We start from the raw sequence: 27,098 nt of genomic DNA, 5'->3' as shown, positions 1-27,098 counted from the left end.
TAGAGTATTTGGGAAATCTCTGTAGTATCTTTGTGATTTTTCTGCTTAACTAAAACCATCCAAAAAAAATAAAACCATCCTTAAAAAATGAAGTTTATTTTTAAAAAGTTCACTAAAAAAAGATTAAGTAAAATACAGTTTGGCCAGAAGAGAGAGAGAGACCCAGAGCAGAGGCAGTTTCTTTGGTACCTGAGATCCCCATTCAAACCACCTGTGAGAATCTTAACCTTCTGTACAGGCTCTGAAGCTAGAACACTTGGGTTTGAATTCTGGCTTCATCATTTCCTAGCTGGGTAACCCTGGAAAATTACTTAACCTCTCTGTGAACCTCCTCTCCAAAAAGTAGGAATGACAGCCCTTGCTTTCTGTCAATGTTGTAACAGGGATTAAATTAGTTAATATGTATAATGTGCTTAAATGAGTGCTGGTACATACTAAGTTCTGTATAAATAAATATATACTTTGTATAAAACAATTAATACTTTGTATAACATATATAAATACTTTGTAAACTAAAAAAAAACTATGATGACTAAAATTTAATAATTAGTTGTAATGATACAAGGTAGGAAGATGTGGGTTTGGTTGCTATGAACCAGGCAGTAGTTGCCATAAATATGGCAGAACCTTGAAGCCATTGTTAGGCCACTACCATACCCTTCACAAGTAGGCAACTGATCTGTACTAATCTGGCAAGAAGGCTAGAAAGCTCAATACACCTTCCTATTACTCTACACATCTTATGTCTTTCATCCAAAAAGAACCAACTTCCAATCAGATAAATGATTAACCACCTCAAGGTAAGCAAAATATATCATTATCTCCATTTTATAGAAAAGAGATCTGAAGGTCTAATTTAGGTGATTTCATACCAGGATACCTATGAGAGACACTGGATACGAAAGAAGGGACCAGTAACCCCTAGTCAAATTGTTTTCCTCCTCAGTTAACCTATTTATCCATCTTTAGAGTGAGTTCTTGAGGAAAAACTTGTGTGATGTCAGTTTGATTCTTCTTGGTGGCACTAACAAATACAGAGAGCCTGATATCAAGCTAGGAAGCTCTGCCAATTATCAGGAAATGGACATGAAGCTGTTACTGGCCTCATCTCAAAGGGAGATGGCTATCATAAAACCCAGACAATTGGGCTCTGGTGTTTCAGGCTCCAGGTCTTATCAGCTTCAGGAGCAAAGCAGGAATAAGGCTGGATTTGATCACTGTCCATATGTAAGTTTTCCCTTTCATTGAGCAAAAGTCATAGCCATTCTCCAGGAGGTCCTCATGGAGAGCCAAATGATTTTCCTAGGGAATAAACTGAACTCTAAGTAATGCTATGAACTGTCTCTATTTGATAAGCTGGACATGCACTGTGTTCATTAGGTAGCTAGGCAAAGTCCATCTGAAGTATCAGCTGCAGTACTTTGCTAACCCAATCAGAACTTCCCCCAGCTCCAGGCTCCAATAGAATTAGTCATTAGGAAAATGTAAATTAAAACCACAATTAGATACCACTTCCCAACCACTAGGACAGCTATAAACAAAAAGACAACAAGTGTTGGTGAGGATGCGGAGAAATTGGAAGAACCCTCCCGTACTGCTGGTAGGAGTGTAAAATGTTGTAGCCACTATGGAAAACAATCTGGCACTTCCTCAAAAGGTTAAACATAGTTATCATGTGACCCAGCAATTACACTCCTAGGTATATATCCAAGAAAACTGAAAACACATGTCTAGAAACTTGGATGCAAATGTTTATAACAGCATTATTCATATGAACCAAAAAGTAGAAACAATCGAAGTGTCCATCAACTGATGAATGGATAAACAAATGTTGGTATATCCACACAACGGAATATTATCCAACCAGAAAAAGGAACAAAATACAAATATATGCTCCAACATGGATAAACCTTGAAGTGATTGTCTAAATTGCCCTTTTTACTTAGGTGATCACTTCCAAACACAGCCACACTTTGAAATCACCCAGGGAGCTTATGCAGCTCCCTACAGTCTTTGAGAGTGGGGCACCTGGATTGATGTTTGAACTCTATTAGACTGGGTGATCTCTAAGGTCCCTTACAGCTCTAGAAATTGTATGAAAATCTAAGCCATTGGGTCACCAATTCTCACATTTTTGAAGCAGAAGCAATGAGAACCAAGCCTAATGGACAGCTGTTACTTACAATAGGTCCCCCAATAGGTTCTTCTTGAAATCTAATCTGGTTCTTCTCCAAGGCATTGCTGCACACCCCACTCACACCCAGGAGTGAATGAAGATATTCCTATGATGGGATGAGCTATGGCTGAAGGGACAGGCCACACCTGATGTTATGCCCATGGTGGGTTGCTTTAATAAGAAATCCCCCTACTTTGCAGGTACCTTCCAGTGGGGTTAAGAATAACCAGTCTTTCCATCTGTAATATTTATAGACAAGATTGGATACAATGAAGTTATGGACTTCTGACTTCAGACCTTGTTTATCACCACCTGTGTAGTCCTAAGGTGACTTAGGTTCAGTGTTAACAATGGGGCTGAGTTTTCATGTATCTGTTTCCCCTAATATTAAAGAACCAAGCTGAAAAATGTTCCAGCTGCTGACTTCCAGCTGGTCTCGGGTAAAGACAACTGAAGAGACACGAAGGTAATATTGCAGTTATTTCCCTAGACCTATTCCACCATTTCCTCTGATGTATCCACCCAAAGTCCTTGAAAGGAGGAATCTTCATGATCTACATTGTGAGGGAAAGTGATTAAGCAATATCTGCCAAGATTGGAGGCGAGGTTGGGAGAGGAGGGCCAATTCTCCAAGGCAAGTAAATGAGGGGAAAAAATGCATTCTTGCAGGCTTTAGGAGGGGGTTCCCATACCGCTTTCTACCACCTTGGCTATGCTTTTTATGGTATATGCATTGGGACTACTGCATGCAGAGCCTCAACATGAACAAAGAGTAGAATTCTTTATCCTCAGAACTAGCAGTGCTTTTTAAGGCTTCAGCTCATTTTTCTTTTCTATTTCCAGGAATGTGACCATCATCATCATTGGATTGGACAACTCAGGCAAAACAGTTCTTGTGGAGGCTTTCCAAAGATGTAAGGGATTATTAAGAACATTAGGGCTAGGTCTCCTATGGGCCCCAGGGACCAATGAAATAATCATTCCTTCCTAGCCTACTTCATGGCCCGCAGGTTCCCTCTTTTGAGGATAAACATTTCCTAACACACACACACACACACACACACACACACACACACACACACACACACACACACCTCTCCTTGGGCATTAGCAGCCTGTTTATGTAATGGTTGTCACCTCTCCCTTTACAAGTTATCCCAATTGAAGGTCCTCTCATAGTGTCAGTATGAATAAACTCAAACTATGTAAAGTACTGCAGTCAATTATAAAGGATAGCATGTTTGAACAGTGTCTGGTTTCAGAACTCAAAGTGGAATTTGGTCTAGATAAGAGAGACAAGTATGGGATAATGAAGAAGTTTAATAACATGAAACTCTTTGTGACAGTTAATATAGAGGGTTGGAGCTTGAGAAATGTTGTCAGTTCAGAGACATGCAAGCCTAATACCAGATCTCCAGTTTAATACCTTGACATTTCAAGCAATAGTCACGCAGAATCTCAGGGAGCTACTATTCTAGTTGTGAAAACCCATTTGACTGCTGGCCAGCCAATTGGGGAGCCCAGCATACGATGCCATTGACATTTATAAAATAAAAGAAGGGGTATGATAATGTGGCTGAGCTTTACATAACCTAGGGCCTCAGAAAAGTACAGGAAGCGTGGTCCATGTCAGCTTCCACCATGGCATACTGTGGTCAGGGCCAAAAAGTGCAGAAGGTGATGGTTCGCCCATCAACCTCATCTTCAGATACTTGCAAAATAGATCTCGGACTCAGGTGTGGCTTTATGAGCAAGTAAACATGCGGATAGAGGGCTGTGTCATTGGTTTTGATGAGTACATGAACCTTGAATTAGATGATACCGAAGAGATTCATTCTAAAACAAAGTCAAAAAAACAACTGGGTCGAATCATGCTAAAAGGAGATAATATTACCCTGCTCCAAAGTGTCTCCAACTAGAAGTGAGAAGTTCTTGAGAAGGCTATGTGGTTTGTTTTTTTAGATGTCCTTTGTTTGGGAATATAGTTCTAAAACCCTTGTTTGTATTGTTTTGATTACTTTTATGTTATTACCAGAGGACAATAAATGCTGGGGGATTGCTTTTATTTAGAAAAAAGAAAAGAAAAGAAAAGTACAGGAAAGGGCTAACCTGACTCCTAGGCTAGTTGTTTACCTGAAACCTGTATCAATTTCCTTGAACTACAGTGACTGCCTGCTGGCTGATCTTGGGATCTCTAGTTGTCCACCCCCCGCCCCACACACCCCATCCTGTATTCAATCCACACAGTTGTCTGAAGGATCTAATCCAAAAATCTGATCATGGAGCTTCCCTGCTCAACACCAAAGGCTCCTCATTATCATCAAAACAAAATTTAAATTCCTTAGCAGCATACAAGGTCCTCTACAATTTGGTCCTTGACTTCGCCTCCAGCTTCCTTTGCCCATGCTCTCTGCATATGCCCCCTGATTAAAGCCAAAACTAATTATTTGCCATTTCTCTGTGATCATACATTCTGGTTCACATGCCCACACTCTGTACATGCTATCTCACTGCCTAGCATTTCATCCACTTCATTACCTAATTGCTTAATCAAACGCCCTGAGACACAAGCCTAAGCTTGACCCCAGCTCTACCCGGGCCACCCCTAATGCCCAGAACCTCCTTCGTCAGCTCCCACTCAATTCTCTGCCTCCCTCTACCTTGCACTTATCACAACATCACTGTACAATAGCAAGTCCATCCCCTAGACTGTGAGCCCCTTGAGAAGTAATAGATCTTTTCAGCTCTGTATCTTTAGTCTCTGTACTTCTAGTACCCTCAGGCAGGTACTCAATAAATATTTGTGGGATGAAGGTTCTTCCCCATTCTCCTCTGACAACATACTGCCGTTTTACAAGTGCTCCATCCCCTGTCCTTTCCCTTTATAGGCAGCAAACTTGACTCCCTGCCTCTCTCAGTTCTCTGATAGGCAGAAATGGTAAAAAGGTAAGGAGGAGCAGGAAAAATCAAGGAGCTGAGATAAATCACAAGATTACTGATAAAAGTGAGGATAATTATTAGAGCCCCAACTCAGCCCCTCCCCTAGATTCTCATCCACTCTGGTGGGGCCTGGGAATCTAGCTTTTAAAAACTCCCCAGGTGTTTCTGATGGCCAGCCAGCTTTGGGAAGCATTCATTTGCAATTAGCCATGTGCTATTCTGTCTGTGAGAACAATGCCTGCTTTTCATTCTAATTCCTAGAGGAAAGAACCTGTACTCTATTTAATGTGTTACTGTATAACTTGCCTTGTGCTTGGTGACTAACTTGGAGCTGATCCATAAACCAATAGGTTTATAATTGTAACTTTATTCAAAGAATAGTTTTTGGTTTTTTTAGCTTTTCACTTTTATTATTTTTATTTTTTAATAATAAATTTATTTTTTATTGGTGTTCAATTTGCCAACATACAGAATAACACCCAGTGCTCATCCCGCCAAGTGCCCCGCTCAGTGCCCATCACCCATTCACCGCCCCCCTCCTCCCCTTCCACCACCCCTAGTTCGTTTCCCAAAGTTAGGAGTCTTTATGTTCTGTCTCCCTTTCTGATATTTCCTACCCATTTCTTCTCCCTTCCCTTCTATTCCCTTTCACTATTATTTATATTCCCCAAATGAATGAGAACATATAATGTTTGTCCTTCTCTGATTGACTCATTTCACTCAGCATAATACCCTCCAGTTCCATCCACGTTGAAGCAAATGGTGGGTATTTGTCGTTTCTAATGGCTGAGTAATATTCCAGTTTTTAATGGTCAAGAAGCAAAGTGCCACTGATATCACATTCTTTTTTTAAAAAAATTAATTTATTTACTTAGAGAGAGAGAGAGAGAGAGATCATGAGCAGGGGGAAGGGCAGAGGGAGAATCCGACTCCCTGCTGAGCAGGCAGTCTGATGTGGGACTTGATCCCAAGACCCTGGGATCATGACCTGAGCCGAAGGCAATTACTTATCTGACTTAGCTACCCAGGCACCCTTGATGTCACTTTCTAAAGAATATCTCAGGCCATCTTTATCCATGCAGGACAACCAGAATCAATCTAGTAGGTTGCTCTGTACCCAAAATGCAATAGCTTGCCTCCCCTGCTCTTGCAAATGTTTATGATTACCAAGAACAGATAATAGCCTAGGAAGGAAATTCCAATCTACAAGTTATAACTTGTGTGAACATTTGAAGATGCCAACTATAAAATATTTTGGGACATTTAAAATAAACCATTATTATCAATGACACCATTCACTCTGTTTTGTCTGGCATGGTCACATGGGGGCAAGAAACCCAAGCATGAACACAAGCAGGGCATTTAGAGCAGTGCTTCTCAAATCTGGCTATACATTTCAGTTACCTGGAGAGCTTTAAAAAAATGCTTAAGTCCCACCCCAGATGTATGGCATCAAACCTTCAAAGAATGAGGCCTAGCATCATAGGTTTTAAATGCTCCACAATGATCCAGGAGCATCATGAATACTGAGAGCCAAAACTCAGAATCAGCTGAGGAGATTTCATGCCTACTGACGCAGGTGCCTGGAGGTTCAGATACTATGGTCTGGGTGCCCCACAGATTCAAAATCTTAACAAGTGCACCAGATGATCCTGAGACACAATAGGCTTGAGTTTCACTGCTCTCTAAGGCAATGGTCTCAAGCTTTAAAGTGCAGGAAAATTAACTGGGGATTTTCTTAATTATAGGGGTTTGTTAAACATATGAATGCTTGGGTCCCAAACTTAGAGGTTCTTATTCACTTGGTATAAAGTAGAACTTAACAATCACCTCCTTGTACCTCTGAAGCAGAGAGTCCCCAGACTGTGCTTTATGAAACACTCTGCTAGGGACAGAGAGATAAATTGGACTCAGTACCTGTCCTCAGGGAGTTTATAAATTAATAGCAGAAATAAAAGAAATGTAAATAATCAGGAAACAACTTCTCATGGCTTCTATGGTTCACCAACATTAGATTGCACTATTGAAAGAACTGCTAAGGTTTCAAGTAGAAAGAACAAAAAAACTAGGGAAAATGTTTTGCTCTGACAGGGAAAAGATGATATAAAGCTTGCCTGGATGCAGGAAACAAGATTTAAAAATTACCTTTAGAGTTTCAACCTATTCCACTCACTATTTTTAAGTCGTCTAATAGACATAGCAAATATCATACCAAAGTTGTGACTGAAAACTATGCAATCTGAAAACTATAATTAAGATCACTGAGTAACATGAAAACACAAGTTATAAGATCACATTAGAGTGTAATAAGATACACACATATGCATATATACACACACATACATACATGTAAAGCTTTCAAGTTTCTTACTAACTTCTCAGCTAAATGACTCATTCTGGCAATCCCATGGAAAATGTCATAGGTAGATCTAAGACTATATATAAATAAGAAGCTACTGATTCTGGTGTTAAAACTCCCAGGTATGAGTGTAGAGAATCTATAAAATCATTTTACTCCTTATATGAGGAGAGACCCAGGCCAGGACTATTAGTTCAAAAGACTAAAATGTGTGTAAGACTGTCATTTTGGGGATCCCTGGGTGGCGCAGCAGTTTAGCACCTGCCTTTGGCCTAGGATGCGATCCTGGAGACCCGGGATCGAATCCCACGTCAGGCTCCCGGTGCATGGAGCCTGCTTCTCCCTCTGCCTATGTCTCTGCCCCCCATTCTCTCTCTCTCTCTGTGTGTGTGACTATCATAAATAAATAAAAATTTAAAAAAAAACCTGTCATTTTGAACTGCATTTCTATGGGAGCTGAAAGAGGTATGGAATGCCCTATGGGATTCTATGCTCTGGCCATAGCCTTGAAACAGTAAATATATCTGAGTTTCTAATGGTTTCTTGGAGATATGAGGAAGAGGACTTCATATTTTCGTCTACAATAATATGTACCACAAACATTTTTTGAACACCTACTATATGTAAGGTAATGCAGAGCCCCTCCCTGACAACTTATATTTTAGTTGGAAAGACAGGACACGCACAAAATGAGGTTAAGAACCAGTTCAATAACCATGTGCTCAAAAAGAGAGAAATGAGAACCGGACAGGTCAGACAGGCTTCCTAAAGAAACTGCTATTTGAGCTGGGCCTTGAAGAATGGGTGGGAGAGAAGGGCCTCTTGTTCATTCATTCATTCATTCATCAGAATTCATTCAACAAATATTCATCTGTTGTGCCAGCTATGTACCACTTTCTGTGCTCAGCATCATGAATATTATGGTGAATAAAACTGAAAGGGTTCCTGTCCTGTTGTAGTTTCTAGTTCAGATAACAAAATCATAGATTTCATAGCACTTATATGTGCTGTGAGTGGTAAGCTTTCTAGTGGAAACAAGATCTAAATTGATCTATTTTTTAAAAGCCAAAAGTTTCCACCAAAGAGTGGTGGAAGAGTGTCCTAAGCAGTGGGAATAGCATCTTGTGAAGGCCTAGGGCAAGACAGAGCATGGCATTCTTGTGGAGTGGGAGGACCATGAGCCAAGGAGCAGAGGGAGGAAGAAACTGGGTGTGTACCAGAAGCACTGTAGACACCAGTCAGGTCTGGCAGGTTAGAAGGCAAAGGCATCAGTATTCTATCCTGGGAGCAGTGGGCACTCACTGAAGGTTACTGAGCCAGGAAAAGGTAGCATGACAAAGTGCTGGTTTAGGAAGATGAATCTGTGACTATGAGCATGATGGCAAGATGCCTCATTTGGTATCCTCAGGGCAAGCTCTGGTCAAGCCTTGAAATGTTAAACAAATTGTTTAACAAATTCTTACATCTAACTATTGTTTAATCTAAAGTTATTGTTTAACAAATTCTTTTTCTTTTTAAAAGATTTTATTTATTTATTCATTCATGAAAGACAGAGAGAGAGAGAGAGAGAGAGAGAGAGGCAGAGACACAGGCAGAGAGAGAAGCAGGCTCCATGCAGGGAGCCCAATGAGGGACTCCATCCCAGGTCTCCAGGATCAGGCCCTGGGGCCGAAGGCAGGCGCTAAACTGCTGAGCCACCCCGGGATCCTCTGTTTAACAAATTATGATGTCTAACTCTATTTCTCTGCTTTGTGGTTGCTTCTCCTTTCTTCTCTGTGTAGTACTTCCCAGTAGGATGGACAATTGTATGAAATCTGAATTGACTAAACTCCTGCTGGATGAGTATGAAGTTTCCATCTATAACCTGAACGGAGACATGAAGGGCTGAAAAATCTGGCCAAACTACTAGGCGCAGGCACACGGACTTATTTTTGTCCTGGATTCCAGTGACTTAGGATGCATGCAGGAAGTGAAGATCATCTTGACACATCTACTTCTGATACAAGGGTGGTGGGGAAACCTATCCTATTGTCAGACTCTGCTTTTGTGCCCAATTTCCCCTTCCCATGTACCCTGAGAAGTAGGCAGAGGAAGGGTGGTCCCTTTGTCACACCCTGCTTGACCTCCTCTTCCCTTCAGCTCAGTGAGGGAAAGGGGGCCAGTCCTCTGGGGGAAGTTTTCAAAAGCCACTTTCTACCACATACTGTCATGGGAGAATATGTTACCTAACTGTAGGAAGGTAATTCTGGGAGCACCTGGGTGGCTCAGTGGTTGAGCGTCTGCCTTTGGGGTCCTGGGATCAAGTCCCGTATCAAGGTCCCCACAGGGAGCCTTCTTCTCCCTCTGCCTATGACACTGCCTCTCTCTCTGTGTCTCGCATGAATACATACATACATACATACATAAGAAAGGGATTTCTGAAGGCAAGCATCAAAGGGAAATGGAGAGTAATATCTGGATCTTTAACCCCCTTCCCTCAACTCTTCCTGAAAACTGCCTTCCTGAATTTCCTTCTTTTCTGCCTTCAGTCTCTGATCCTGAAAAAGTGGCAGAAAACAACCCCTATTTTGTATAATTGATGTTAATGGACTCCTCCTTTGGCCAACTACCCCAGAGTTATGTAACTAGCATTCATTCCAGGGTAATAGTTCTGGTGATAGTTCTGGAGGCCCATCAACCCTCACCCTTCCCCCACTCCCTTTTTGCTTTTTTTCATTCTTCATTAGTACATCCAACTCGTGCATGAACAGAGAGGTTCAGAGAATGTGTAAAACCTTCAAATCTGTTCATATCCTGGTTAGCAATTCTTTCTTTTTTTAAAAAAGATAGTTTATTTATTTATTTAACAGAGAGAGAGAGAGAGCACAAGCAGGGGGAGCAGAAGGAGAAGCAGACTTGCCACTGAGCAGGAAGCCCAACACACAGGGCTTGGACTGGGATCAGGTCCTGGGATCAGGACCCAAGACTGAAGGCAGATGCTTAACCAACTGAGCCACCCAGGCTTAGCTAAACCCTCGGTTAGCAATTCTAATTCAGGTTTGGTGGCATAGTGTAGAGGAAATGAGAAACAAGGCCTTGGGATTATCTTGAATTCAATTTATCTGTGCTCTTCTTTCCTCCACTGAGAGTTAGCCAGAAGAATCTCTGCCTCATCCCATTGCTTATGTTTTTAAAGCTAGTTCCTGGATATGTAGTAGTTGTACTAGAATTGGTTCTTCTCCTCTTTCCCTTCTTTGCTTACCCTTGGTCTCTATTTCTGTTACACTCTTCCTCTTCTCTTCCCTCCCTCTCTCCAATGCCTTGCTCTAGCCTGGCAAACAAACAAGAAGGACGCCCTCCTACCTTGTGATACTATTGAGTATCTACTCCTAAAAAGGCTAGTGAATGAGAACAAGTCCCTGTGCCAAGTGGTAAGTATCAACCCCCCTTCCTTCCCTGCCTCACCCTCACCCTCTCGAGCTCAGCTGATGCATCCCTTGGCCTATTCCATAATCAGCCCCATCTGCTGAGTCTCAGGCAAAGCCTCTCCCCCATGGCAACATCTACAGTGATGATTTCTGACTCAACACTGACAATAAATAAAACATTTTTATAACACTTTCACATCTTCTTTCTTATTAGGCCTTCAAAATAGCTCTGTACAGTTAGAAGTCTCATATCTTCATTTTATGGATAAGAAAGCTATGGCTCAGAGACTATGGGTGACTTGCCCAAGGTCACACATCCAGGACATTACACCACAATCACTTTATTAAAGGACCTTAACTTCTGTCTTTCATGTACCTTCTCAGGAATGAGTGCTGAGTGTCTCCTAGGAAGTCTTAGAGCCTCTCTGGGCATAGCAGAGTTTAAGTGTACCTCTGCTCTTGGCTGAGAATAATTGGGACTTTGGGACTCAGGGGTCCCAGACCCTTGGGTTAGAAGCTATTCTTCTGGGCAGCCCGGGTGGCTCAGTGGCTTAGCGCTGCCTTCGGTCCAGGGTGTGATCCTGGAGACCCGGGATCAAGTCCCATGTCGGGCTCCCTGCATGGAGCCTGCTTCTCCCTCTGCCCGTGTCTCTGCCTCTCTCTCTCTCTCTCTTATGAATAAATAGGTAAAATCTTTAAAAAAAAAAGAAGCTATTTTTGTCCTTTTTGTCATAGGAACCCTGTTCAGCCATCAAAAACCTCCAAAGAAGGAACCATAAAAAAAAAAAAGAAGAAGGAACCATCAGCCCATAATTGAAGGGCTGCGCTGGCTATTAGCCGCCATTGAGGATAAATATGAAGAGCTGTGTACTTGCCAACAGCCACTCACCTCAAGCATTCCAACCTCCAAGGGCACCAGAGGCTCTGGGGAAAGATGCTCATCAGACAGGTACTGAGCTGCCTCTGTTAGGTGTGCTGATAAGAAGAGATGCAGGAGTCAATCTTCAGCATATGCAGGGAGGTCTGGGTGGCATATCGATTTTGCGCAGTGCTGAGCAAGTGTCTCAAGATCAGTTGGTCCAAATGAGGCTAAGGCGATGACCACGAACATTCCAACATTGTTAACTATACTCTCCCCTCAGCACAACTTGAGTGGCCCTGTTAGTGAGGTGAATTGTATAAAGGCAAAGCCAACCTATCAGTATTAGAGCTTCTCCAAAACAGGGCTTCTGTTGCCTGGTTTGCCACACAGAGGAGAAAAGGAACATGAGCCCCTTAAGAAGCTTACTGAAAACATTCCGTGGCCAAAAGTCTTAAAGCTACCCTACATTCTCTGCTTACAGTTCTCTGATCCTCCTAATAATAAGGAAAGATGAACGAAAACACAAATATGGAAAAGAAGAAGAAATAGGAAAAAAAAGAAAACAGGAGTTAAGATTTTGAGGAATAAAAGACCTAAATGTCCTCTTGCTCTGTTGTCCTTTTCAATGTCCAAAAGCATATGGCAGGGATGGGGTAATAGCTACATTCAATTAAAGAATCTCAAGTGTGTCTATTTTCACTATTGCTGCTTCTTTCCTCTCTTCCTCAGCTTTGCTACCAGGATGGGAATGTCCAAAGAAAAAAGACAGCACCAAAAAAAAAAAAAGAAAAAAAAAAAAAAAGGCAGCACCTAGGACAATGCTAAATGGAAGCTAGGCCCCTAAAGCCAATTCTACAGGTAAGTGGCTCTTTAAATGTTACTGTCCCCAGGGACCAATCCCTGCCTGAACTGTCAAAGCACCAACTGACTTTTTGTTTTTCCCCTCCATCTTCTTGCTGTCCAGAAAGAAGGTTTAAGAATAAGGCCTAGGGGATCCCTGGGTGGCTCAGCAGTTTAGTGCCTGCCTTTGGCCCAGGGCGCAATACTGGAGTCCCGGGATCATAAATAAATAAATCTTAAAAAAAAAGTAAGGCCTAAAAAGAATATATCAGTAACATTTGCTTTAGATGAACCTATGGAGGAAGGTGAATGTTCTGGGGGAAACAGAACTCAGAACACTACTGAGCTTTGCTATGATCAAAGTGATGACTCGCAGCCCCCAGCTCCAAACACCGATGATGATTATCTTTTTTTATGTATAAATTTATTTTTTATTGGTGTTCAATTTGCCAACATATAGTATAACCCCCAGTGTTCATCCCAGATCTTTTTGAAGGTAATGCTGGACCAGTGATTAGTCAGAAAAGATACACAGCCCTTCTCTCACAATTTATAAAAGGGTATTCCTATTGTAAGTCTGAAACTCTTTTCTCATGCTATGGTTGGTGGTTAGAAGCAGCGGATGAAGTACAGGGAGAGTGCTTGGGGACTACCATCTGGTAGCCCAGTATGATGCCCCAGCACTCCGGCACTGGCTGACACAAAATCTTTGTTAGCACGGCTATCAGATTATCTTAAAGGTTATGATTTCCAGTGGTGGAAGTACAACCTTCTAATTGGTACAACCTTCATGGTGAGTAGTTTGGGTGTCTGTCTCCCTCTCTCAATGTGTGTGTGGGGGGGTGGGTGGGTGTGGGTATGTGAATGAAGAACTTTAAAAATGTGGAAACCCAATAGTGTATACAACAGCTAAAAGTTGGAAAAAAGCTGAAGGACTAATAACGGGGTATGGCGAAATAAATTATGGTGCATTCATACAACAGAATACTATGCAGACATGAAAAGAGATAATGCTGACTTACATTTACTGATGTGGAAAGTTTTTCACGGCCTGATCTTTTGTGAGAAAAAATGGTAGATAAGAGTCTAGCATGTTCAGCGTGATGCATATACATGCACAGAATAATCCAAAGAGAAATCACCAAAACATCAGCAGTGGTTTTTCTCTAAAGGTGAGATACTATGTGATTTCAAGAAGTAAAAGGCCTAGGTGACTTTCTTTGGATTTTTGTTTTTTTTTGGAAATTCTTAGTTTTTACATTAAGCATATACAATCTCTCCCAATGCAATAAAGGCATTAAAAGAAAAAAAAAGCGAGACCTTGAAGTCCCATTGTTTTTTTTTTTTAATTTTTTTTTTAATTTTTATTTATTTATGATAGTCACAGAGAGAGAGAGAGAGAGAGGTGCAGAGACACTGGCAGAGGGAGAAGCAGGCTCCATGCACCGGGAGCCCGACGTGGGATTCGATCCTGGGTCTCCAGGATCGCGCCCTGGGCCAAAGGCAGGCGCCAAACCGCTGCGCCACCCAGGGATCCCTTGAAGTCCCATTGTTAATGGCCACTCCTCAACATTCCTTGGAACCCCCCAACTGTCAATATTACATGACCTCTGCTCTCCAAGGGATCTAGCCCTTCAGGCTGCCCCAGACATTTGGGTTGTTATACCTATACAGAGGGGCCCAGAATTGGCCAGGGTCATGGAGGAGGAGGAGAGAGGCACTGCTCTGTGGATAAGGGGTAAGGATGAGAGCTGAATGGAAGAAATCTGGTAGAAGAGCAGAGGAAGTGTTTTTCTAGATGCCAGAAACTACCCCTAAATCTCTGTCCAGAATTGAAATCCATTTTTCATTTCTATAACCTCAGAATCGAGGGCAAAAAAAAACAAAAAAACAAAAAACGGAGACCTGGGACACAGAGATGTTACTGGAAAACCCTTGCGAAGAAGCCTTTGGATCCTGTGGTCAGTATTACTTAAAGGGGAGAGGAAAGAGAGCAAGACTGAGAGAAAGCACGAGGCCAAGGCAGAGGGCAGGTGCCTGGAGGGGTGCAGTCTACACCCCCTTGGGTGTAGGGACCAACATCTGGGAAGGACAGGAAACCCGGTGCTTAGCTTCACTTGCAGTGACTGGCTGTTTTCTTTCTCTTATTAGACTTTTAACAACAGAGTACTAAAGAGAAACATGGAGGGAAGTCCAAAAAAAAAAAAAAAAACCACTCATATCCCTCCCTCAGTAAATGGGTTCATCTTTAGGACCATCAGGACTTCTCAGTTTTTTACTTCTATTTGCTAACACCTCTAAAGTCCCCCTACAAGTCCACCTACTCTAACATCACAATCCTAAGGACTCCCATTGTCCCTATACATCTACATTCTAGCCGTCAAATGAAGCTTATACTTGTCGAGGGGCTCAAGAAAAGTTAGGTGGCATCCATTTGAGAAGAAAGATGACCTTGGCAAAGAAGACTAGAGATGTTAAGTATCTGCACCCAGCTGCTTCTCATGAAGCCTATGAACAACATGGGCGTTGGGTGACCAACTGAAATCGAGCCTTAGAAGTAGAGGGTCAGTTTAGAGTTAGGTTTTCCCCCACCCCAAGGTTCTTCAGTGTAAGGGGATTGGCAGAAATAAATAGAACTTTTCGGCTGAGAATTATGCCCTAATGAATCATTTTCAGTCACGCCTCCGGGGGAAAAAAAAAACAACAAAACAAAACTCAGTTTTAAATTCCCAGCCATGGTCTGTGAAGCCTGGCAACAATTCCCTTGCTCTCGCTCCAAGAAACAGCAATTGCTGCCTCTCCCAACCCTTCGGTTAGGTAGGCAAAAACTGTAGGAGCTTGAACACATTCAGCCCTCCATCCCATGGAGGGTAGTGGTAGTATTTACTATTACTACAACTATTACTTGCATCATCAGTACCACAGCCACCATTTGAGTGCCTTCTGGATGTCAAGCCTGAGGCACAGGCCTCAGTTCCTCACATTCATTATGTTATTCACAACAACCCTTAAGGGTAGGCAGTATCCCTGCCTGCATTTTCCAAATGAGGGAACTAAGGAACAGATGAGTTCAACAACTTGCCCCAAGGTCCCACACCCTGTAAGAAGCAGAGCAGGGATTTGAATCCAGATCTGACTCTAGAGCTGGCATAAGGCCAGGAATATCTGTTTATGCTGTTCTCTAACTCCATGCTGAAAGGAAAAGCTACATCCAGGAAAAGTGCTGAAGTGAAGCCATGGCCAAGTCAGGAGAATTACGCTGATAGAAATAAGCACACCACTAGTTGTAGCAGATACAGATGACTGACTTTCTATTTTGCCAGGTGCTGGGCTAAGTGCTTTACATACTATTGCCTTTCACCTTCACAAGCCTATGAGGTCAGTACTATTATCATCATCTTTTAGAAGCAGAAACTGACAGGTCAAATCATTTGGCCCAGGGCACCCATTAAGAAGTGGCAGAACTGGTTTTCGGACTAAGGTCCAACTCTATAACTCAAGCTCTCTCTCTTTTTTTTTAAGATTTTATTTATTTGAGAGAAAGAAAGTAAGAGAGAGCACGAGCAGTGGGGAGGGGCAGAGGGAGAAGCAGACTCCCTCCCTTAGCAAGGAGCCTGATGTGGGACTCGATTCCAGAACCCTGGCAGCATGACCCAAGCAAAAGGCAGATGCCTAACGGACTGAGCCACCCAGGCACCCCCATAACTCATACTCTTAAATTCTACCTTATACAGCTTCACCTGGCAAGATAAGCCAACTAGCCCATAATTGTTTCTGGAGGATAAAAACCTTGCATCAGTCTTATAAACCCATCTAGAGGGTTGAACACTAAGTCTACAACACTTGCTATTACGCATTACACATGGCCTTATCTCCAAAAAACCCACCCGAGGCACCTTGTGGATCTTTTTTTTTTAAGATTTTATTTATATGAGGGATGCCTGGGTGGCTCAGTGGTTGGGCGACTGCCTTCAGCTTTAATCTCGATTAAAGATTTATTTATTCATGAGAGACACACACAGAGAGATCAGGAGGGGGGTGGAGAGATGCAGAGGGAAATGGACAAGCAGACTCCCTGCTGAACAGGGAGCCTGATGACAACCCAGGGCTAGATCCCAGGACGCTGAGATCATAACCTGAGCTAAAGGCAGACACCCAACTGACTGAGCCAACCAGGTGCCCCCCCCTTGTGGATCTTTGATAGGATTCTGATTGAGGCTCAGACTATTAATCATGGAGCTGGAAGTTACCTTACAGAGTCTCTAGTCCAACCTCAGTTGCCTAACAGATGAGAAGATTGGGGTACAGAGAGGTTAAGTGACTTGCCCAAGATTGCACAGCTGATCACTGACAGAGCTGCTTTTTTTTTTTCAGAGCTGCTCTTAAGATCCCTATCTCCTGTGTGCCTGAGCCAGTACTCTATTTTTCCTGTTCAAAAATACTGCTTCCTCTGTGGGTCTCCCCTGGCCACTGCTGACCCACCTACTATCCTCCAAATTGCCTAATAAATGTCACTGGAGAATTCTGTTAACAATCATTCTCACCCAGGGATTCAGTAAATCTCTCTACTGAAGAAGAGTTTTATCAAACAGGAAATGTAATTGAACAAACTAGTGTTCTTAAGAAAACTGTATCATCCACATTTGTCTTTATGGCATGTATGTTTATGAGGCAGGCATACTTTCTCAGCCAAGAGGGAAGTGTGGTTTAAAAGGGGTGGGAGTGCTACCTATAAATGTGGGCAAGTTGGAGAATTTAAGCTGAAGCAACTTGATAAAACTGCATTTCAGTATATTGGCACACTTCCCTCTGTACAGTGTATGTGTTCCTGAATGTTAACCAAATTTTTGTACATAGACTCCATCAATCACAAAGTTATTTAAAGAAAATCCCCCAAATACAGCCTGCATACCTCTATTTATTTTTTGAGTGAATCTTATTTTGTTGCTGCAGTCTGTTACTGTACTTTCCAAATCTCAAATCCCAAATTGCTGGGTAACTCTGGCAATTTCCCCCAGTGAAGACAGAAATAAGAGTACCTACCTCACAGAGTTGTCAGGATCAAAGGGGAAAATCCATATAAAAATGCTTAGCATCGTGCCTGGCACATAATAAGTAGCTCATTAAATGTTAGCTACTATTATTATGATTAGGGGAGAAGCTTAGATCATTAGAGAGCTACACCTCCCTTCTGGGAAAGAGATCCTCTTTTCTGTAAAGGACAACCCAAAGAGAGATGCCTTGGATTCTAATGTAAAAATAGCATTGAGAATTTAGGGTAACTACAACCACTGCTAATCACTGCCTCCCATATCCTTGCCTTTGAAAATCCTAAATCTGCCAAAGAGGTCTTACGAATCCATGTGTCAACATGGCAGCCCAAGACCTAGAATAGGGATAGCCCCTCAACCCTAGAGGGCAAATTTTCTTTTTTTTTTAAGATTTTATTTATCTATTCATGAGAGACACAGAGACAGAGAGGCAGAGACACAGGCAGAGGGAGAAGCAGGCCCCATGCAGGGATCCCGACGTGGGACTCGATCCCCAGTCTCCAGGATCACACCTGAAGGTGGCGCTAAACCGCTGAGCCACCGGGGCTGCCCCAAATTTTCTTTCAAGCAAGTGGTTGCCTTGGAAGTTTCCTTCCTTTCATTGTCAAGGTCTTGGCCTCCCTCCTCCAGGACTTTTAAGGCTTAGCTCCTTGTCAGAATCTCTGTGTAAGCAAAAGGCCCTGGTCCATCATTCAACAAACCCCATATGGCTCTGAGTACTTGTCTGTTTGTATTATAAGACAAGCCTGGGTTTTCTAACTAGAGAATTCAGTATGCAGAGGTGGTGGTGGGGGTCCCTCTGTTTGCAATGATTTTCAACTCCTGACATCTACTCACCACTCTTCATTTGTATGTTGTTTCTACATGCCAGGAGTACCCTGTCAGCAGTACTGGTATCCAGTGTGATCTGCAGAACACAGATCATATAGTGAGTACACAGTAAGAGTTAAGAAAGAACAGTCATCAATTAGGATCAGAGCATGGAAACCAATAGTAGCTAACATAGCTGTACCTCCCTTGAATATCTGAGTGTTTGGTGCTTGGGCCATGTGTTCTGGATATCTCTTCCCTCCCAGTAACCAATCAGAATCACTCATTTTCAAGGCAGTTGCTACTAGTGAGACTTAACCAAATGCACTTAATAGAACTCTTCTCAGGAGAACCTCACCAATTAGCATTCTCAAGCATAAAATGCCATTAGCCACCTGAGGGGCAGAGGTCACACCTGGACTCCCTGCTTTGTCTCTAACCTCCTTTAACCCTTTACTGGATGACCAAAACTGAGATTTCTGAGAGGAAGGGGGTAGAGAATGAGAGCTATTGCCTAGCTTGCCAGGACTGGAAACCATCCCCACATCCTACTTCATTTTCACAGGTGTGCCGAGATGAACTGTAGCCATGGCACCCTTACCTGTACCTTACTTCTTTAGCTAGAATAATCCATCCTCCCACTCTCCCTGCCTTTTCTCTTATATCAATCTCTATGAGACACACAGGTGGAGTTATCCCAGGTGAGTGAGAAAGCAGCAAGAACTTCTTGCTGTTGGCACAGAAATAGTATCAGCTGGGGGTCGTGGGAGTCAAGGCTCTTCATCGCTATGCCTATGAAGTGCACGGCCCAGGTCCAGGGAACCCAGAGGCTCTGCTGTCGACTGGTGGGCAGAGTGATGTTAACAAAGCACTCAAACTGTGCTGTGTGATGATGACTCATGAATCCCACGCAATCCCACGCTCATGCTAGTCTCCACTTCCAGGAACTAAAATAGACCTCTGGTGCTAAGAGACGGCAAGCCTTTTATATCTGCTTAGAAAAATGAGCGCAGTCCTAAGAACTATCATGCTATTCAATACAATGGAACGTTACCTAGCCATTAAAGATGACAATTATGTACACAGCACAAGTGGGAAGCAGAATGTAAAATAATGTTAAGTGAAAATAGCACATACACATGCTGATTGCAACTATGACAAACATACACAGAAGGATTCATCCCTCAAGAACGTAAGAGAACGAAGAGTGTCATAGTTCTTTTAAATTCCACTCCCCCTCCACCAAAACTTTTTAAAATTGTCATGGTGGTCAAACTAGGTTACAGAAACACCTGCCTTTTGGCTGATACAGGAATTAATGCCACAGTTTTTTGGATCCAGGGAAGAGAAAAGGAACGGAATGCTAAGGGAGCTGATGCTTTAAAATGGGCTGGACCCAAGGCAGCCCCAGTGGCTCAGCGGTTTAGCGCCACCTTCAGCTTGGGGTGTGATCCTGGAGACCCGGGATCGAGTCCCACGTCGGGTTCCCTGCATGGAGCCTGCCCCTCTCTCTCTGTCATAAATAAATAAAATCTTTTTAAAAAAATGGGCTGGACCCTTACTCTTCCCACTCCTCTCATGTTCAGGGCACAATTACCATTTCAGGCTTAGCACTACAGTGAGAAACTCCTTCCCAATACCTAGCTGGCCAAACTCTAAAATGGGAGTTAAAATAAAATAAAATTAAATTAAATTAAATTAAATTAAATTAAATTAAATTAAATTAAAATAAAATAAAATGGGAGTTTAAGACAACATATATATTTGGACCTCCTTTTTTTAACGTTTTTATTTTTTAAGTTTTTAATTCCAGTAAACATAGTGTTAATTTCACATGTACAATATAGTAACTTAACATGTCCACAAATTGCCCTGTGCACATCACAAGTGTACTCCTTAATCCTTATCACCTACTTCACTCATTCTCCCACCCACCTCCCCTCTGGAAACCATTAGTTTGTTCTCTATACTTAAGAGTCTATTTCTTGGGACTCCTGGGGGGCTCAGCAGTTAAGCATCTGCCTTTGACTCAGGATGTGATCCCAGTCTGGGAATCGAGTCCCACATCAGGCTCCCTGCAAGGAACCTGCTTCTCCCTCTGTCTGTGTCTCTGCCTCTCTCTCTGTCCCTCATGAATAAATAAATAAAATCTTTTTTCAAAAAGTATATTTCTTGGGGCACCTGGGTTTACTTGGTTAAGTGTCTGCCTTCGGCTCAGTTCATGATCTCCTGGTCCTAGGATCAAGCCCCGTGTCAGGCTCCCTGCTCAACAGGGAGTCTGCTTCTCTCTCTTCCTCTGCCCCTGTCCCCTCCACCTTGTTCTCTCTCTCTCTCTCTCTCTCTCTCAAATAAACAAAATCTTTAAAAAGAGAGAGAGTCTTTCTTGGTTTGTTTCTCTTCCCTTTGCTCATTTGTTTCTTAAATTCCACATGAGTGAAATTATATGATATTTGTCTTTCTCTGACTTACTCTCTAATACTATATTTATCACTGCAAATGGCAAGATTTCATTCTTTTTTGGGCTAAGTAATAATCCATTTTATATATATTCATACCACCTCTTTATCCATTCATCAGTCAATGGACACTGGCTGTTTCCATAGTTTGGCTATTGTACACAACACTGCTATAAACATTGGGGAGCATGTATCTTTTGAATTAGTATTTTTGTATTCTTTGGACAAATGCCTAGTAGTGCAATTGCTGGATCATAGGGTAGTTCTATTTTTAACTTTTTGAGGACCCTCCATACTGTTTTGCACAGTGGCTGCATCAGTTTGCATTCCCAACAGCAGTACAAGAGGGTTCCCCTTTCTCTTAACAGTTTATTTTTGCTTTTGTTTCCCTTGCCTCTAGAGATATATTTAGAAAGAAGCTCCTATGGCCAATGTCAAAGAGGTTACTGCCTGTATTCTCTAGGATTTTGATGGGTTTCCTGTTTCACATTTAGGTCTTTCATCCATTTTGAGTTTATTTTTGTGTATGGTGTAAGAAAGTAGTCCAGTTCCCAACACTATTTGTTGAAAAGACTTCTTCCCATTGGATATTCCTTCCTGCTTTGCCAAAGATTAATTGACCATATAGTTGTGAGTTCATTTCCAGGTTTTCTATTCTGTTCCATTGACCTATGTGTCCATTTTTTGTGACAGTACCATACTGTTTCAGTAACCACAGCTTTGTAATATAGTTTGAAGTCCAGAATTGTGATGCCTCCTCCTTTGCTTTTCTTTCTCAAGGTGGCTTTAGCTGAATATTCAGGGTCTTCTGTGATTCCATACAAATTTTAGGAATATTTGTTCTAGCTCTATGAAAAATACTGTTGCATTTTGATAGGGATCACATTAATGTGTAGATTGCTTTGGATAGTATAGGCATTTTAGCAATATTTGTTCTTCTGATCCATGAACATGGAAGGTTTTTCATTTCTTTGTGTCATCTTCAATTTCCTTCATCAGTGTTTCACAATTCTAAGATTACACGTTGTTCACCTCCTTGGTTAGGTTTATTCCTAGATATTTCATTGTTTTTGATACAATTGTAAAAATGGGATTGATTCCTTGATTTCTCTTTCTACTGCTTCATTATTGGTGTATAGAAATGCCACAGGGGCACCTGGGTAGCTTAGTTGGTAGAGCATCTCACTCTTGATCTCACGTCTTGATCTCAGAGTTGTGAGTTCAAGCCCTGCATTGGACATGGAGCCTACTTTATTTTTTAAATATTATTTAAATTCAATTATTAACATATAATGTATTATTGGTTTCAGAGGTAGAGATTAGTGATTCATCAGTCTTATTATAATACCCAGTGCTCATTATGTCATGTGCCCTCCTTAATGTTCATCATCCAGTTACCCAGTCCCCTCACCTACTTCCCCTTCAGCAACCCTCTATTTCTTATGATTAAGAGTCTCTTACAGTTGGTCTCCTCTGATTTCATCATTTTTTCCCTCTCTTTCCCTATGATCCTCTGTTTTGTTTCTTAAATTCCACATATGAGTGAACTAGAGGATATTATGCTAAGTGAAATAAGTCATTCAGAGAAAGACAATTATATGATCTCACTTATATGTGGAGCCTACTTTTAAAAAAAAAGAAATGCAACAGATTTCTGTATGTTAAATTTGTATCCTGCAACTTTACTAAAAGCATGTATCAGTTTTAGCACATTTTTTGGTGTTCTTTAGGGTTTTCTATATAGAGTATAATGTCATCTGCCAATAGTGAAAGTTTAACTACTTCTTGGTGATTTAGGGTGCTTTTTATTTCTTTTTGTTGTCTAACTGCTGTGGCCAGGACTTCCAGTACTATGTTAAATAGCAGTGGTGAGAGTGGACATCCTGTCTTGTTCCTGCCTGTAGAGGAAAACCTCTCAGTTTTTCCCTAGTGAGGAGGATAATAGCTGTGAGTTTTTTATATATGACCTTTATTACACTGAGGTATGTTCCCTCTATACCTTTGTTGAGAGTTTTTATCACAAATGGACGCTGTACCTTGTCAAATGCTCTTTCTGCATCTATTGAAATGATCATATGGTTCTTTTTTTAAAAGATTTTATTTATTTATTCATGAAAGACAGACAGAGACACAAGCAGAGGGAGAAGCAGGCTCCATGCAGGGAGCCCAATGTGGGACTCGATCCCGGGACTCCAGGATCAGGCCCTGGGTCAAAGGCAGGCGCTAAACTGCTGAGCCACCCAGGGATCCCCTATCCTTTCTTTTCTTAATGCAGTATATCACTATGACTGATTTGCAAATACTGAACCACTCTTGCAACCGAGGAATAAATCTCACCTGATCATGGTAAAGGATTCTTTTAATGTATTGGTGGATTCAGTTTGCTGGTATTTTATTGAGAGTATCTGTATCCATGTTCCTCAGGGATACTGGCCTGTAGTTCTCTTTTGTCAGTGGAGTCTTTATCTGGTTTTGATATCAGGGTAATGCTGGCCTCATAGAATGAGTCTGAAGTTTTCCTTCCTTTTCTACTTCTTGGAATAGTTTGAGAGGAATAGGTATTAATTCTTCTTTATATGTTCAGTAGAATTCACCTGTGAAGCCATTTGGCCCTGGACTTTTTTTTTTAAAGATTTTATTTATTTATTCATGAGAGACACAGAGAGAGGCAAAGACATAGGCAGAGGGAGAAGCAGGCTCCATGCAGGGAGCCCAATGCGGGACTCCATCCCAGGACCCCAGATCACACCCTGAGCTGAAGGGAGGCGCTAAACCACTGAGCCACCCACGCATCCCTGGCCCTGGACTTTTGTTTTTTGGGAGATTTTTGACTACTGATTCAATTTCTTTCCAGGTTATCAGTCTGTTCAAGTTTTCTATTTCTTCAGTTTCAGTTTTGGTAGTTTGTTTCTAGGAATCTATCCATTTCTCCCAGGTTGTCTAATTTGTTGGCATATAGTTTTTCATATATTCTCTTAGAATTGTATTTCTGTGATGTTGGTTGTTATTTCTCTCTCTCATTTCTGATTTTATTTATTCAAGTGTTTTCTCTTTTTTTGATAAGTCTGGCTAGTGGTTTATCACTTTTATTAATTGTTTCAAAGAACCAGCTCCTGGTTTCATTGATCTGTTTTATTGGCTTTTTTTTTTTTAGTTTTATATCATTTATTTCTGTTCTAATCTTTATTATTTTCTTCCTTCTGCTAGCTTTAGGCTTTATTTGTTATTCTTTTTCTAGCTCCTTTAGGTGTAAGGTTGTTTGAGATTTTTCTTGCTTCTTAAGATAGGCCTGTAATGCCATATACTTCCCTCTTAGGACCATATTTGCTGCATCCCAAAGGTTTTGAATGGTTGTATTTTCATTCTCACTTGTTTCCATGTTTTTTTTTAATCTTTGATTTCTTGGTTCATCCCTTCATTTTTAGTAGCATGTTGTTTAACCTCCATGTATTTGTAGTCTTTCAAAATGTTTTCTTATGGGTGACTTCTAGTTTCATAGCATTGTGGTCAGAAAAGGTGCACAGTATGAGTTCAATCTTTTTATATTTGTTGAGGCCTGATTTGTGACCTAATATGTGATGTGTTCTGGAAAATGTCCCACATACACTTGAAGAGAATGTGTATTCTGCTGTTTTAGGATGGAATGTTTTTTTCTTTTAAAGATTTTATTTATTTACTCATGAGAGACACAGGGAAAGAGAAGAGGAGACATAGGCAGAGGGAGAAGCAGGCTCCATGCAGGGAGCCCAATGTGGGACGCAGTCCCGGGACTCCAGGATCACGCCCTGAGCTGAAGGCAGATGCTCAACCACTGAGCCACCCAGGTGTCCCATAGGATGGAATATTCCGATTTTATCTGTTAAGTCCATCTGGTCCAGGGTGTCATTCAAAGCCATTGTTTCCTTGTTGATTTTCTGTTTAGATGATCTGTCCACTGATATAAGTGGGGGTGTTAAAGTCCCCTCCTATTATTGTATTATAATCAATTAGTTTCTTTATGTCTGTTAATAATTGTTTCGTGTATTTGAGTGCTCCCATGTTGGGTGCATAACTACTTATAACTGTTATATCTTCTTGTTGGATTGTCCCCTTTATTATATTGTGCCCCCTTTACCTCTTGTTACCTTTGTTTTAAAGTCTAGTTTGGGGGATCCCTGGGTGGCTCAGCAGTTTGGCGCCTGCCTTTGGCTCAGGGCGCAATCCTGGGGTCCCGGGATCGAGTCCCATGTTGGGCTCCCAGCATGGAGCCTGCTTCTCCCTCCTCCTGTGTCTCTGCCTCTCTCTATATCTATCTATCTATCTGAATAAATAAATAAATAAATCTTAAAGAAAGAGAGAGAAAAAAAATAAAGTCTAGTTTGTCAAGGGGCACCTGGGTGGCTCAGTCAGTTGAGTGTCTGACTCTTGGTTTGAGCTCAGGTTGTGATCTCAGGTACGTGAGACTGAGCCAGTGTCTGGCTCTATACTCAGCAGGGAGTCTGCTTGAGATTCTTTCCCTCTGCCTTTCCCTCCATTCCGCACTCTCAAGTAAATAAATAAATCTTCAAAAAAAGTCTAGTTTGTCCAATATAAGTATTGCTACTCCAGCTTTCTTTTGACATCCATTTGCATGATAAATATTTCTCCATACCCTCATTTCAACTCTGCAGTATTTTTAGGTGTAAAATGAGTCTCTTGTAGGCAACATGTAGATAGGTCTTTTTTTTTAATCCATTCTGACACCCTATATGTCTTTGACTGAAGCATTTATATTTGGACCTCTTTTAGGTCAGTCTGCTGTGTTTTGAACCAGGCTAACTTATACTGAAAGAAAGGAACTATTTTTGATAGGCTACCAGAAACACCTTATTGTAAAATAATTGCTACATGCTACTCCTGTCCCTTGTCACCTTGTCACAGGTAATGCTTATGCACATAACTGAGTATCTAGGTGAGCACTCACTATTCTATCCCTGAAGCCCTGGCCTGAACACACTTGGTTTTATTAGAATTAGCTTTCAATCAGGATATTTAGTTTTTAAAAGACTATGTTAAGGGTTCATTTTTTAAAACTGTTTTGAAATAATTTTAGATGTGCAAAAGAACTGTAAACGTAGTAGAACTCCCATATACACTTCCCTCAGTTTCCAACATGAACACCCAATATAACTCTGTACATTGATCAAAACTATGACACTAACTATATAGTACAATACTATTTACTAAACTACAGACTTTATTTAGACTTCACCGGTTTTTCTATTAATGTCCTTTTTCTGTTCAGGATCCAATTTAGGATCCAATGCAGCATTTATAGTATGTTTAGTTTAAAAAAAAAAAAACACCCCTAGAAACAAGTTTCCTTTTAGGAGGTGGAAAGGGTAAGCCAGTAGAGGTTATGTGCAATTTATGATCCTGAGCTATTGTATCCAGAAGGGAACTTTATCATTTCTGTACCAAAGCCCTTAATTCATGACACCTCATCACGGTTATTTTCAGAAAACATGCCTTACATTAGCACTTCTCACAGCAGCACAAAGGATTTGACAAGTGGGTTATTTTAGCAACCAATATTTTGAGGGTGACAAAATGAGAGGGATGGCCTTATCTGTTTCTGTGCTTCATTTTTTTCTCCAAACTGTATTTAAACTTTTTACTAGAAGTTGCAATATTTGACTATAACATAAATGCTGAGAAACACCAACATGGAAGAGACTTTTTCCAATGTGTGGTTGGTTTTATTTGCCTGAAATTAAGTATTGAAGTCTTACAGAAACCAAATTGATTAGGTTATTTTTGCTTGGTACTCTCAAGAGAGGGAAGGGAAAGTAGGCTATGACATCCATTTATTCCTTCAACAAATAATTGGATTATTAACTCCCACCTTCGTGCACACAAACTATGTACCAGGTAATTTGCAAGGTGCTTTACAAATAATGTTTTGCTGAATGGGTCACAACAATCCCATCATCTAAGTACTACTATTACCCTTCTTTTCCAGGGAGTGGGGCAGGGAACAGAGGGCTGGAGAGGTTAAGTAACTCACCCAAGGTCACACAGCATGTAAGTGATGGAACCAGGATTCAAGGCCAGGTCAGACAGATTTCAAAGCCAGTCCTCTTGGCCAGTAGGCTATATTGCCTCTCTGAGCACCTGCACATTCCAGACACTGGACTGGGTGCTAAACAAAGATAAAACAGTAAATAGGATATAGCCCT

At 41.4% G+C, this 27,098-nt stretch overlaps 2 protein-coding genes and 1 pseudogene across 2 annotated transcripts in view; 2 read left to right on the top strand and 1 right to left on the bottom strand.

Moving 5' to 3' along the window:
• Nucleotides 1–27,098, bottom strand: part of TRMT2B (tRNA methyltransferase 2 homolog B) — a 117,810-nt gene that overhangs the window by 26,142 nt on the left and 64,570 nt on the right. The window contains 2 exon segments of the mRNA XM_072817809.1: nucleotides 18,473–18,542; nucleotides 26,927–27,061. Coding sequence (XP_072673910.1) covers nucleotides 26,975–27,061 — 87 coding nt within the window. The 3' untranslated portion in view covers nucleotides 18,473–18,542; nucleotides 26,927–26,974.
• Nucleotides 2,584–15,126, top strand: ARL13A (ARF like GTPase 13A). The gene is given in 10 exon segments (XM_072817810.1): nucleotides 2,584–2,642; nucleotides 3,020–3,090; nucleotides 9,257–9,466; nucleotides 9,469–9,555; nucleotides 10,785–10,885; nucleotides 11,618–11,671; nucleotides 11,674–11,831; nucleotides 12,474–12,512; nucleotides 12,548–12,602; nucleotides 14,962–15,126. Coding segments are annotated over 10 exon segments (999 nt in total).
• Nucleotides 3,818–4,095, top strand: LOC140627930 (small nuclear ribonucleoprotein E-like; annotated as a pseudogene).

Source organism: Canis lupus, chromosome X, assembly GCF_048164855.1.
Source record: "Canis lupus baileyi chromosome X, mCanLup2.hap1, whole genome shotgun sequence".
Lineage (NCBI taxonomy): Eukaryota > Metazoa > Chordata > Mammalia > Carnivora > Canidae > Canis > Canis lupus.
Note: the sequence above shows the minus strand (reverse complement) of the source record. Positions and strands in the feature narration are given on the sequence as shown.